Genomic DNA, 14658 nt, shown 5'->3' on the forward strand with positions numbered 1-14658 from the left:
CTAATCAGTTTCTGGGAAGAATTCAAAGAGCTGTCGTTGACCTAGGAAGCCCTAAATGCTTCATTATCTGGTTCTCCGAGAACCCCTTGTTCTCTCTTTGTGATCCTGCTGTGGTAAAGATCAGCCAGTTTGATGGCAAGGTCTTTGGAACTTGCTTCTCAGCTTGTTTTACCAGAATTGAGATTTCTCAACTTTCCAAGGGCAGTGCAAAGTCAAACTTTTTCTGCTGGACTGTTTTGGGAAGAGGCAGTTGACAGCCTGGGGTACACAATGCTATTTTTAAATACTAATCTTTAGGGGGTGTAGTAAAGGTGTAATGGGTAGTTCAAGTATTTGTGGTGATTTTATTTAACATAAGGAATGCGGCTAGTTTTGTTAAACCAACATAAATAATAAACAAAGCCAGCTTCCCTGCCTGGAAAGGGAGTGGAGAAACATTTTACTTTCAGAAAAATTGAGATGCAAACCCTGAGGCACAGTCAGGCAGAGTGGCTACTCTGCACGTGATGCAAGATGTGCTTGTTACTCCTCTCCCTGGGGTCAGGTACTGCGTTCTACCAAACAGGCTGGACGCAGGCTCAGTGTTTTCATGCCTTTGTCAGTGTTAACTGGAAATCTGGAAAACCAAAGAAGGGGAGAGGGCTTCTCTTTGACTTTGCTGCAGCTTGTGAGCAATGCTACTGGCTGCTCTGCATGTAGACACAAGAGATCAAGCGAGGCCACTTTTATTTCCACTTTCTCACAGATAATGAAGGGTCAAACTCAATGCAAAGTAAAAATGTGCTTTTAAAAAGGATGCACAGGACTTATCAACAAACCAGGGTGATTAACTTATTTATACTAACTATGTTACTTTTAAAGACCTAAAAGTGTTTCAAGGATATATATTTAGATGTGTCAGGAACATTAATGTTTCAGAAATCCGGTCTGTATAAATACCAAAATAAAAACAAACAGACCTGAAACCTTTATCAACAAACCAGGGTGATTAACTTATTTCTACTAACTACGTTACTTTTAAAGACCTAAAAGCGTTTCAAGGATATATATTTAGATGTGTCAGGCACATACCAAAATAAAAACAAACAGACCTGAAACCACTATTTCAGCAATACTATGACCAGGCCAGATTCTTCCAACCATATTTACTGCAAACAGCATTTCCCTCTGAATATCAGCCTGACACTGTCTACATTCAAGTGGGACTTTAAGGTGAATCAGTCCGATCTCTCTTGCAACAGCAGGATCTGCATCTGGCTGTAAATGTCAATTATGTTCCCTGCCGTGCAATGAGCTCTGTGGCAGAGGGAGGGAAGGTAAGAGATTAAGAGGTAGTAAGTAACTTCTTAAGTATTCTTCAGAAGGCTGGGGAAATATTGCTGTCTTTGCTCACTGTGTACAGCACACACCTTACACTCATCCCAAAAATCCTGGAACTTCATGTCATCACTTCTTGGCTAGAATACCACACAGCATGAACGATGGTAACAGGAGCTCGGTTACAGAAAAAGTGAAATATCACAGGTAAGTATTTTGTGGTACACTGAACTTTTTGAATCCTCACTGGGATCCTTTTCCAATGAGAAGAGAAACTGCTGAGCTTTGATTAGGTATTCTAGGTGCTTCAAAGAGAAGGTTGTTCTTGTGGTTAAATGACACAGGCACCAAAATCCCCAAGCACATGTGCAACTTCCTGAACTTCAACTCTGCACCTCCAGGGAGCGCGGGCCAAAAAGGATGTGAGACCAGCCAAAAAAGAGGTGTTCTTGGCTCCAGAGAGCACTTTGCACCTATTCAGAAAGAGAGTTTGGAAGGTTTTTCACAAATGTAGGCAAGCAAGTCACTCAGGCTGCGGGCAGGCAAAGTATTTGTAGTATTCTTTTAACCACTTATCTTCAGACCATGCTCCTCTCACTGGGAATAATTAATAAACCCCTGTGGAAGTCTACAGAGACTCAAATAAAAACACTATGCAACATCAAAACAGCTGCTTCAGGGGTCAAAGTAGTTCTCGGTTGCTCAGTTTCAAAAATTTTCTCTAGTAAAGATGATTTTTTCAAAAGAAAAGCTTAGCACTTTTCTGTGCAAAGGAAATACTTGATTTTTGCAATCTTTAAATCTCTGCATATCGCTGTTTAGTTGATACTCTTGGAAAACACATTTTCTATGGTATTATAATATAAACTTTTGTTTGTATTACTTTAAATTCTAAATACATTATTGAAATAAGCAGGAAATGGTAAACACATACTTAATTAATTTAATTTCTTAAAAACTGCATTTCTTCCCCACCTAACTATCTATATATGGGTGAAAAATAGGTTCATGTGTCCATAAACTTACAGTTTATACTTTTTCCCATTTAATTAAAAATGACTCTTCTCAGACAGCAGATTTTTTTTTGTCTTTGTATCTCTACTTCAGATGTTTCCTGTCTTCTTCCTTACACAATCAACGTATCTGCTACACCAGACCACTGGCAAAACTAAACTCAAGGAGCATATAAACCTTTTTTGGTTTAACATGCTAACGAAAAGAATAATGATTTTCAGTTGCTGGAAGAGATGATTTATGGTCTTAAGAAATTATGAACCACCACAGAAAGTTCACTGCCAAACTGATTCAGGACTTCCTGAAGTCTGTGGGAGCTCTTCTATTGATTTAGATGGGCTTTGGAGCAGATCCTACACTTAAAAATAGGACTACTGTGTATTACAGATGGAGTAAGGAGCAAAATACATCTCAATAAATATAAAAACGGAGGGGTGACACTTTAAACAAAATTTCCTCTGTAAGCACCTTAGTTTTACCCTTCAATGCAGTATCTTCTTGATTACAACATGTTTATAATCTTACTTGACAGAAAGAGTCAATAAGGCTAGGTCTTAAAATAAAGCAATGAAAGTGGCATGATGCAAACTTAAAAAGTTAAGTGCTGTAGAGAGCTTCTATATGGAGATATCATTATCCATCACAGGCACGCCAATGAACGCCCAACATAACCATTCTCTCTTTCCTTTTTGAATTTTTATTCTATTTGTAAAAGCTCCGTGATGCTTAATGCCCATTTATCTTTTAAGAATACAGAATTACACCCACTTCCTTTTGTGCAAGAATTACAATGAACTTCCTCTAGTGCAGTAGTATCTTTGCCTCCAGTTTCTGTTAGGAAAGGGAGTTGGTGCTATTACAGTGAAAGAAAGTAGCTCAGATGTCTTAGACACAATCAGCTATTGATAATAAACCATCAAAGCTGAGCAAATCTTGTATCAGTATCACCTACCTTATTTGTCTGGATTTTAGGATTTACCAGAACTCCCTGTGTCATTGCAACAAGAAGCCGACATTCGTGTAGTGCTTGATCCTGACAAATAGCTTTATAACTAATATTTTAAATGCTCTATCATATATCACTTTGTTAGCAGACAGGTCTCCATCCTTCTCATCCAGTTCCGCTGCTATTTCATGTGCACAACTCCTGTCTTTAGAAGATTGCAAGTGAAATACTTCACTTCATTATCCAAAGAATATTCCAGCTCCCATTCTTTCAACATAAATCTCAGCAATTAGCATTGTTAGACTAAGAATCTGGGGTCTGGAGATAAAATTTATCCTGGTCCCTAACTAGTAATAATTATAGTTAAACCTGGGCATGGAAAGATTGGAATAATTTAGTGTCTCTTCTTCTTCAGATCACAGAATGCAAATAAGATCCAGAAATAACTTTACTATTCCACAGCAGCTGGCAAAGTCAGGTGTTAAGATTGGCTTTTAGCATACGATCACAGTGACTACTAAACAGTATAATTTTTTTGAAGTGACAGCTTGCCAGTTCTATAGCAACTTGGACTATAGTTCCTGTTTTTATAAACTTCCAACCTTTATAAATTAAGCCCATTTTCATTGTCAATATACTTCAAATTTAACATAATGCCAACTCAAAAATTCTTCCTTAATTCTTACATTCCCAGAAATCACTAGAAGATGAAAAAAGAGAAACATTTAGCTTCATTTTTAGACCTGCTTTTTCTTCCGTTTGTCAACTGCTTATAAGCTCACTTCAACTTTTTGTTTTCTCGAGTATGTTTGCCACTTTAAAAGTATGAGAACATAGAAGAATCAATAAAAGAAAGTTAACACAGGTTTCAAAAAGTTCCTGCCTGCCAAGGCCATGCTTAGATTGACAGTCAACAAAAGCACAGATGAAGCAGACTAAGACACCTGCAAACTCTTACTGTTGGCTATGGGCCTTCATTCAGTACAAGAAATAAGTATTTTTGTAATGTGAAGCATCTGAGTTGACCACCTGAAGTCACTGGAGCTGCAGCTGATTGTCACCACTATCCTCCTCACCCAAGGAAGCTTTTATACTGACCTTCAAGCACGTGTACTTGCGATTAACATTTTTACGAGCATCTCAAGTCCTGCTTCTGCAAACTCTTCACTTTTGTACCCTGACTAACGTGGTAACCTACAGTCTTACCCCCAGTTTCAGGGCACTAACAGGCCTTACCAGCCCTGCACGGGACTCCAACCCACGCTCCCTGCCCATGGCTCCAACGTCTCCATCTCTGCGCCTTTAGTCTCTGCCTCTCAAGCTACATTGTAGGAGTACTTGTCTCCAGCCCTGGCCCTGTGTCCTAGAGTGACATCAGACCTACACTGTCCATAGCTTGTTGCCTGGACAGATCCCACCTTGCCGCTTGCCTTCCATCACGTCTTTGGCCATGCCTCCTGGATGGACTTTGGACCCATGTTGTAGCCTTGTCTCTAGTCCTTTCTTTGTCCCTGTCTCCTTTTCCTCCTGACTAGATTCTCTGGAGGGATGCTGGATGTGGTTCATTGCTTTGCCTTGTCTGGGAGAGATGATGGACCCTGCTACATTGCCCTGCTTGGGTGCTGTGGGACTGGACCCTGCTTGGTGATGGCACTGGGGGTCACCCTCAGCTTACAGCTCCCTTTCCCTCAGGGAACAAGCAGACCTGGCAGCTCCATGACACTTGGAGAGGTGATTCAGTCAGTAAAACCAACCATTTTCCTTGAATTAATTTGGCTTTGGATCAACCCATGGAAAGTTTTGTGTAAGACAATGAGAATATTTGCAGTCTGCAAGATCAGCCCTTCAGTTTCTTCACTGACATTCTCCCCAGTGTGCAGGAGAACTCTGAATGCTCTGCAATAAAAATGTGAAAAACCAGGTATGCTTAGTGCAGTGTAGTGTTCCTTGTTCTTGTGTGTTATTTCAACTCCTTTAAAAAAAAACAGAACTGAAACATCTGAACATACCTTTCAAAGTGCAGAGAAGACAAATGGGATAAGTAAAAAATAAATCAATTTTTAGCCAAAAAAGGGAGACTGATTTATGAAGTGAACTTTGTACCATATCTATTTACAAGGCAGAAAGTAATCTTTCTGAAATCTAGGACCTCTGTCCTAGAAAATTCCATTCTCCAAGGAAAACCTCTGCCAATGCAAAGTGCTGGAATCATTCTTCCAGCAAAAAGACAGGAATGATACAAAAAAATGGAGAGAAGGAAGGGGACATAGTAGAATAATATGTTATACTGATTATCTACTCACACAGAGGCTATACCAATAGTAGTTGATTAAATGTGACAGTTTTCTGGCTCATAAGCCACCTGGAATTGTCTGACCATGGCCACGCTATTAAATTCTCTCAGCATCCAAAACAGGGTGACCACATCAAAACTCCAATTAGGGACAGTTCCTGGGCTGTGCCAACCCCTGAACCGTGCCTGGGAATTGACTGGGAGGATGCTATCAGTCCAGACCAAAACTGTACCAGGATCTCTTCCAACAATAAATCTGTACAGACAAGAAAGTTCAGTGCAGGAGAAAGGTCCCCAAAACAACTTCATTTACTTGCATAGCAGTAGCTCCCATCTCTGAGGAATGCACTTTCTGCATCTTTCTCTTACACCACAGTCGAATGGCTGAAACTGTGGAGCCACAGTAATTTTGCTGACTCTCTATCATGTTCTGATGCCATGGAAAAATCAAGCCTGCAGAATCCCATGATAGTAACTGACACCACACAACACAGATGGCACATGTTCTGCTTGACCTGTCCAGCAGCAAAGTCAGAGGATTTGGTCAATCAGCCTGCACTCATGTCCTGCCAGATCTGTCTGATGAGAAGCCAGGTAACTTCTGGCCTCACTGGGAACCACATCTCAGGCTTAGCCAGAACACGGACTGTTTCTCCTCCACCAAAGAAAACATACCAGATGGGATACTACATCTGATAGAGGTGCATGCTACATCTACAAAAGTGTGGATCAATGATATTTTAATTATCAGTGAAAAAAAAAAAAACCCCTTTAATGGCTTCTCCAAAGTCAATGGAATGACACTAACATGAAAGCAGAATCAAGCCTGCTGAAATTCTGGTTTTGCACAAATATAACTGGATCTAATATTTCTTCATGCCTGTGGGCTTCCCATGAAAACTCTAAAGATTAAATAGTTACCTTCTTTAAATTTTGCTTTATGGTTGTACTGTCTCTCTCCACAACCTTCATCATTTCTTGACTTGCCATATACAAGATGTTGGCTGCAGAAAAAGAAACATTCAATAATGTAATTACACATCAAATCTTTTAAAAAAAACAACATGAGCCCAACCCTGCAAAAGGTAAGGTACCTGGAGCAGTCATCATCTTGACAATCTCACTGAAAATATCACACTGACAGAAATAGCAGAACTTAACTAAGTGAATCAAAATGCATATAGACTAAGTTAAGTCACTCCCTATTAATTAATTCCATAATTAATGGAAAGGGAAAGACATCTTTGGACCATAACACCATCCATCTACCTCACAGACTTTTGAATCAGTCCATAATGATGATGACTCTCTCTCTACTGACCAGACAGAGAGAGTCATGATGATGACTCTCTACTGAGCAGAGGAGGAACTTTGATGACTACCTTTTACTACATACATTTAGAAAGGTAAAGGTGAGCATGATAAATCACTCGTGAAGTGTTTGCAAGAGTGGGCTTTTAAACACAAAGCATACATTAAAAGGCATTATTAATCAATAGATTATTAAATTATTGACGTTTCAATATGCAAGTCATTCAAATATTCAACATAACAAATAATAAAAATAATGGCAAATACAAGTATCACTGAAAACTACAGTCCTGCATAATATTCATGGTACTTACTCAGACAGGATTGGACTGGACACCAAATGTCTAAGCCTTACCTTTCTGGAATGTAATGCATTAAAAATGGCTCAGTGCAATTTGTTGTGAGTTAAGTCTGCAAGATACTGTCTCAGAGACATAAATGATTGAGTCTAATGTTTGGACACCTAATTAAAAGCAGTCTAATTTTATGAGGTGTTGAGTTCTGGCAGGTCCCATGCATGTTAGACAGTGGTGGGAACTAAACATTTCTGAAAAGTGGGTCAGTTTGCCTGGATGCCTAAATATTCCTAAATTTAAACATTTTGACACAGAAGGATCACACTGTGTCCCCCTTGCCTGCCTTCTGTTACAACAGAGTCTACAGAAGTTTGGAAAGAAATTTCAGCCCACAGTCCAAAACCTGTTTTTGAACAACCTGATTATGAGTTTTCCTGCTAGATTAAACCTCATGAATTCCACTGCAGAATCAAGAGTTGCTACATGACCATCAATGTTGCATTATGTCTGCAGATAGTGAGAGGTCCTCCAAAGGGTGTTCAGACTAACCCAGTTTTAACAGGGGCTATCCATTTCTGATATCAGTGCTGTACTGAAGAAATGTGCAAACATCACTATCCAAAGGGTTACTGCTTCTTTTACCCTTTTTTTCCTGCCCAGTCAGCTTACTGGGCTAGTAAGATGGCTAAGCCTCTCCTGTCCTCACAACCTGAAGCCTCTGTGCTTGCTGGATCACAGAGACATTCACAACCTCTACGTGGGAATGAAGGGCAATATTATTCTCCTTTCTTACCAGTTTGCAGTAACAATAGAAGACCCTGAATGGTCAAATTACCTTAAAGCATTTCAATTTCCAGGTCTAAGAATGACTGAAAGTATACTAAAATACTAATCCTCTCCTGAAATTTTAAAAAACATCTGAACCAATGAAGTTTTGTGCACAAATAGTTACTGACAATGTTGGATCTGATACTGCTCTGAGACAGGAGTAATATATTCTCACAATGTGTGATAGGGGAGGAAATGGCAATCACATAGGTCTTTGGTGGTGACCAAAACATGGTATTGGCTGAATTCCAGCAGTGCTCTAAGGAAATAGAACACCACCAGAGAGATGAGTGATGGCTCCAGAGATCAAGTGTTAAAAGACAAAGCCAGTGCTCTCAAGTGAAAAAAAAACCCAACAAAACCTAGAAAGTAGTATCTACTTTTGAGCCAGCCAAAGAAGATGTAATTCAGTTATACGCCTGCAGAGCTTTGCCTTTTTCAATTAAATATTGAACACAGCTAGTGCAAGTTCTTCCTTTCCTAGACAAGACTTAAGGGTTGCAGATGTGACATCATACAGACAACTCAGCAAACTTGCTGGTCCCATCCTATTCTACTGGGCAAAGGGGCCTCCATGCAGTTTTGTTTCTAGCAACATGGCCATCTAATCCTGTGGTGCAGCTGGCGAGTTTGTCCATCTACAGCATTGTTAAGTTCATGCCCTGACACTGGTCTTCTTTTTTTTTAATTCAGCTCCAAACACCAATGCATTATACACCTTTATTTTTAGAAGGACACATATCTTAGAATGCACCTTCAAAAATCATCTAGGAAAACCTTAAATGAGAAATATGAAATTAGGAACTCCATAGGCATTTAATTTCAGATTCCTGTTTCTGCTGTGGCAAATATGACTTTAATGCTCAAAACTCCTACCTATAAATGAAGCTATCTGTCTGTCTAAAGCACTGCTCTGTGTCAGAAGGAAAGGTAGAACACAGAGAGCAGCCCTTGCTACCCTAGGTGCTGGTCCTTCAGGTGATGGATGTGGCTTACCATGGATTTACAAGATTTCACAAAGCACTAAGTGCATGAGCCTGGATTTGGCAGGGTACCTGTGGTGACAGCACTTGTACCCAACTCATTGTATGAGGATTTTAGTATGCCAGGCCATCTATTTTCCATCTAATTAGGTTCTTGTTAGTAGGGCACGGTGGATAGCCTACCTGCAGTCAGAACTTTTGCCATTACCTTGCAGCATCAGCAGTGGACGGTAGGCAGGGATGAAAATACTGGTGGCCATCAGTGCAGAACCTGACACAGGCCAGTTCATTCAATGTTACTGGGATTCTGCAGACAGCTCTCCACCTCCAGTTCAGTCATAGAGCAAAAGGGGGAACAGTAAGTACTCCCCTGCTCCCCCTCTCCCATCTCACTGGTTTCTTTGTCCTACCTCTTGTTCTTGGTGGGTTCTGCTCATATTTCTGAGTTGCTTGTGTGGCTTTTTTGCAGTAAAAAATAAGAAATGAAGTGGAATTCACACACTTAGTAAACTTAGACTAATCATAAAGCTCCTAAAAATAAAACTGTAAGGCAGCAAAGGCAATAATGACAGTACTTTAAAAGGAATTGTCTCTGAAAGCTTGTGTACTGTGCAAGAAAGGGAACCAGGAAGGCAAGATTAAGCTAAACCGGATGAATGGCAAGGTTCAAGAGTCTATTTCAACCAAACAGAAATCCTTCAAATTTTGGAAACATGATCCTAGGGAAGCCAATAAACAGGAACTTAAACTTCAGCAGGCGTTAAGTAAGAGGAAATTGCAAAGAGCAAAAGTAAGATTCCAAGAACAAACACTAAAAGATTTAAAAATAAACAATAAAATATTCCTTAGGTATAACAGAAACAAAAGGCCTACAACAGAATTTGTACAGGCTAAGGGAGTAGCTAAAGAAGATAATTACACTGTTTGGAAGCTAAATGACTTTCCTCTTTTTGCATCTAACTGTCTTGTTCAATACATTCAGGAGGTTTTTGCTCTCTGCATTATTTTTCAGGCAATAACAATTTCTCTTTGAGTAGTGAGGTATCAAGAAGTAACAACACTGGAGAATACAGAATATATCAGGGCTAGAAGGTACATTAAAGAGTTTTAAAGAACCTTAAATACAGAATTGTTGAGTTAATAACAATCCTGTTACTTAAGAATCACCTTGTTCTGTGGTTTTGGGAATAGAAAATACTGTCTAATCGCTAAAGATTTTACAAAGAAAAACAGCATTTTACTGATCTATAATTTCTTGAACACTTCAATAAACATAACCAGATGACAAAAATTACTGGTCTTCTAAAAGCTCTTTGACACATTTCACACGATAAACTTTGGTTGAAACTAAACTGCTGTAAAACAAAAGGTTGTAATGTGTTAAGAAATAGTCTGGATGGAAAGAAAAAATATTAGGATTAGATTAGATTAGATTATCTGGTTTTCACAGCAAAGAATAAGGTCTAGACTTATCATAAATACAAAAAATGCAGTGATTACTATTAAAATCTCTTAAATACTCATTGAAAACACCTGGTGATTTGGTTATTTCTGGGGTGAGTTACATCACCTCTCAAGATTACTCTTTTCAGTGACAAAGCCTTTACACTTTAACTTGAATTAAGTGCCTAAACTGAGGTGGGATAAATCCTGGCATAAGATCCTAGTCCAGCTTCATATTAAAATCATGGGTAACTTCTTTCTTAATGATCTGGTCAACAGATAAGTAGTTTATTGATAGCATTTGCACAGGACACAATGCTAGCCAGTTTGTGAGGAACAGGCAGCGAGAAATGTGAAAGAGACCTTAAAGAGAAGAGAGAAAAAAATCAGTGCACTAGCAAATGGAATTCAAATGGAAGAAATGGTAAGCAACATACATGTGGGAAAAAAAACCAAAATATTCTTACAAGTTTCTAAATGAATGCAAAGAATGGAATCAGAAACCAGAGATCCCCAAGATCTGTTGGGGATCTCTGGTTCACTGTGCACACTTACTCAAAATTCTGAAAAAATAATATATTATGTTTTATAAATAAAAGGAGGATGATGATACAGAATTCTGCAGCACCATTAGAGAAATCACATAACATGACCACACCTGAAGAAATGTGTATGCTGCCTGTCACAACCTCTGTGGGACACTGCAAAACTGAGAACGGTGGTGAAAACAAAGCAGTACAATTAAAGATGTGTTGTTGCCACGATGTTCATCATAATTCATGATACAGTTTTTCCCTCTCTTACAGCACAATACATCAAAATGCAAAACAATAAAAAGAAGTACTTTTAAAACGTCATATGCAATTAACTGTGACCCTTACTGCCACAGGAAAATGAAAAACGTACATATTTGTTGCATTGACATCTAAGCTCCTCTAACTGTAAATGCAGTTAATGCAATTAATCTTAGGGCAAATATCTATGAAGGTCAGATAACTTATACTTCCAATAACCTCTCCTTTCAGGTACTGTTCTCTGGGTCTGCTATCATTCTTGCTTGGTTTCCTCTGGATATGTCCAGTGGCTCATCTCTCTCTTGAATTTTATTAACACATTACTTCAGCTCATGCTAGAGAGTTCCTCTCTCTTCAACAGTACAGTTGTAGCTCTTTCAGCCCATGTACCTCTTCATACCTACGAAAATCATGTTTCACTTTACAACACGACATGTTAACCCATATCAGCTTGTGACCCACGATATTCCCAGGGTTTTTTCCCACAGAACTATTGTTAACAAGTGATTTACCATCCTTGTACTTCATTTATGTACCAAAAAACTTGGGTCTTCAAGGGATGACAGCATTCTCCTCTCCCTGTTCCCCAAACACTTCTCTTAGCTTGTGAAGGTCATTTTGATCCTGTCCCTCTCCAGAGTATCTGCAGCATATTCTAGCATGGTACTATCTGTAAACTCAGTAAACACACACTGTATTCCATCAGTCACATCCCTAACACAACTACTGAATAGTAAAGGAATGAAGATAAGACTGTTACAAAACTCTACTAAATACATCTTTCCAGTTTCAAAAATTCTCCTGAATCCCATTTTCCAAGCAGTCATTGTCTGTCTAGTAGTTGTTTCAGGTAAGTCATATTTCCAGTACTTTGTTATAAGAACATAAAAGGAGACACTGTCAAAGTCTTTATTAAGGTAAAGATATCCTAAATCTCCTGCTTCCCTCTAATCCACATTACACTCTAAGATGTTTCATGGCTATAGAAAGTCAAAGTGAAAGAGACAGATGCCATTGTAGAGTAGGAATTGTAACCTCTTGTTTCTGTGCAATGTCAAACTGGGCTTCTTCAGAAAAGCTATTTTTCTGAAAAGCTAAGTCACAAGTTCAGGGAGAAATCTCTCTGCTGTTTCCTAATTCTATACTCTGCTAACCTTGGCATTTTTTGAATATTTAGTTCTTTCCTTTTACAAACAAAAAGTTGTTCTGTTTCCTTATTTCATGAATACTGAGCTGCTTTTTCAAAGGAAATAACTCTGAAGAATTCACTCACTTCTTGTGTGTAATTAGAACGCCATCTCAAAAGGCTCCCAGGGACTGTTACTATGAGCATTTCAGCAGCTTTGAAAATCAGGCTGTGAACTGGACACAAGAAGCCAAGACAGGCAAAATGAATGGCCTTGGAAATCTTTCTTTAGGCTTTGCAGGGGAAGGTCGTCTTGTGAAATCATGTGGTCAGTTCTTGTTACCTGGTCTTACAGTCTCTGGAAACCACTTTCTTCTACCACCTTTCTCCTGCCCAGAGAGGTGGTTGAAGCCCCATCCCTGTAAATATTCAAGGTCAGGCTGGACAGGGCTCTGAGCAACCTGTTCTAGTTGAAGGTGTCCCTGCTCACTGCAGGGAGGTTGGACTAGATGACCTTTAAAGGTCCCTTCCAACCCAAACCATTCTACGATTCTATGAAAGACTTCCAACCTGTGCCAATGCTTGCTTTAGCTGAAAATCTCTAAAGATTCTCAGAATCGTTACCAAGAGTCCTGGAAAAATATTTATTGGTTTTGATTGTCATGATTTCAAGTACAATAAAAAATGGAACCTAGAGCCCACATTCTGAACCTCCTGAGTGATGAAGCTGTCTCACCAAAATCTGCAGAATTAGTCACTGAGCAAAATAAAGCACATCCAGGAGCCTGCAGGACCCTGGCTCAAAATGCAAACATGGGGAATTCCCACAATGGGCTGTGTGGGAGTTGTATTGGAGTTGAGACCCTGGTGTCCATGCTGAAGTTACGGCGAACATGTAGCTCCAATCTGTTTGGTGTTCATCACTATTATCTCACTACTCATTGAAGAGATAAATATCTGAGGTTTAGCAAAGGCAAACGAAGACTGAAATTAGTATTCTGAAAAATCATTACATGGGAAAAGATAAGACTGAATGTGGGATGAATGGTTAGGAGGCCTGGAATTTTTCTGAACTATCATTGAAGTCCTCTGAGACCCTGTGCAAATTACAAAATCTGTATGTCTCAGTTTCCTCATTCTAAAAACATGCTTCAGGCTACTACGACAATGAAGTGTTTTTTGTAGACTGTCTTAAAAATACTTGAAGTTAAAAGCATCGTGTAAACATAATGACTATTAATTAGTTCTTGAAAAATTTATTTCTTTAACAATAATGAAATTTACAGAGCCAAATTGATCATGGCCCTTTAGAATTGACCACTGCTATCTTGAAAGTTGCATTTTACAGTGAGCAAATAAAAAAAATCTTCAAAGCTTTCCAATGAAGAATGCATCAAAACCAGAGCTACAGGCTAGACTGGCAGTACCCAAAGTCAAGATTTGTCTCTGTGAGAAAATTCTACTTGTTGAACTTCAAATCTTTCTCTAAACTGGCTTAGTGAAGGCTTGAAGGACACAATACGGCAAGCACACACACTTCTGCATATGATCTGCTGTGTCTTCGCTTTAACAGGAATGTTTAAAGTGATAATGTTAAAAGTTTGAAGGATCAGAACTGTCCTGTAGTTTGTAGTAGGTATGTCTTCCATCAATAATTGATACTTGGTTCAACTGGAATAAGCTGATCTTATAATAAAATGAAGGTGTACACAGTGGTTGCATGAACTCTAAGAAAAGTTATGCAGTTGATAAGAGTCTTCTACTGAAGGCAAGCCAGTTCTACCTCCTTTCTGAAGGAGGAACATAACCAGTGATAAATTGTGAAAACATTCAGTGCCTGAAGAACCCCACTGCAGCACAGCTATGATGAGAGGTGTAAACGAGATGAACACCAAATACATCGGTTCCTTTGATATTTTGGATATTCAAACCCTGAAATGAGAAGGGAGCTCTCATGGAAATGAATGCGAGCACTTCAGAACTGCTCAGAGACCCACACAATGAGTTGAGAGCACTTTACTTGGCATGGATGTTTTATGATACCAAGGCTGGAGTTGAATCCTAAACCCTGTCTCACAGAGATTTGACTCAAGAAACCATCTCCAGTCACTAAGGATACATGAACTGCAGTCCTCTCCTGAAAAGACTTCGGAAGAAAGGAACAAAATTTATTGTTTTCTCATCCTCTGCCTGCATGGCAGAAGCCCAGTACCTCTGCACTCTCAATTCCCATCTAGGAAACAGGTTCCTAAAGATTTCATCTTGAATCAGCCTAGGATTTCTAGGAAAGGAACATAGAGAAACTCT

The 14658-nt window shown here is 39.1% G+C and overlaps 1 protein-coding gene across 1 annotated transcript in view; it reads right to left on the minus strand.

Moving 5' to 3' along the window:
- Window positions 1-14658, minus strand: part of LDAH (lipid droplet associated hydrolase) — a 71187-nt gene that overhangs the window by 7439 nt on the left and 49090 nt on the right. The window contains exon 4 of the mRNA XM_010165353.1: window positions 6492-6574. Coding sequence (XP_010163655.1) covers window positions 6492-6574 — 83 coding nt within the window. The remainder of the gene's footprint in view (window positions 1-6491; window positions 6575-14658) is intronic.

Source organism: Antrostomus carolinensis, unplaced genomic scaffold (genome assembly GCF_000700745.2).
Source record: "Antrostomus carolinensis isolate BGI_N321 unplaced genomic scaffold, ASM70074v2 scaffold9593, whole genome shotgun sequence".
NCBI lineage: Eukaryota > Metazoa > Chordata > Aves > Caprimulgiformes > Caprimulgidae > Antrostomus > Antrostomus carolinensis.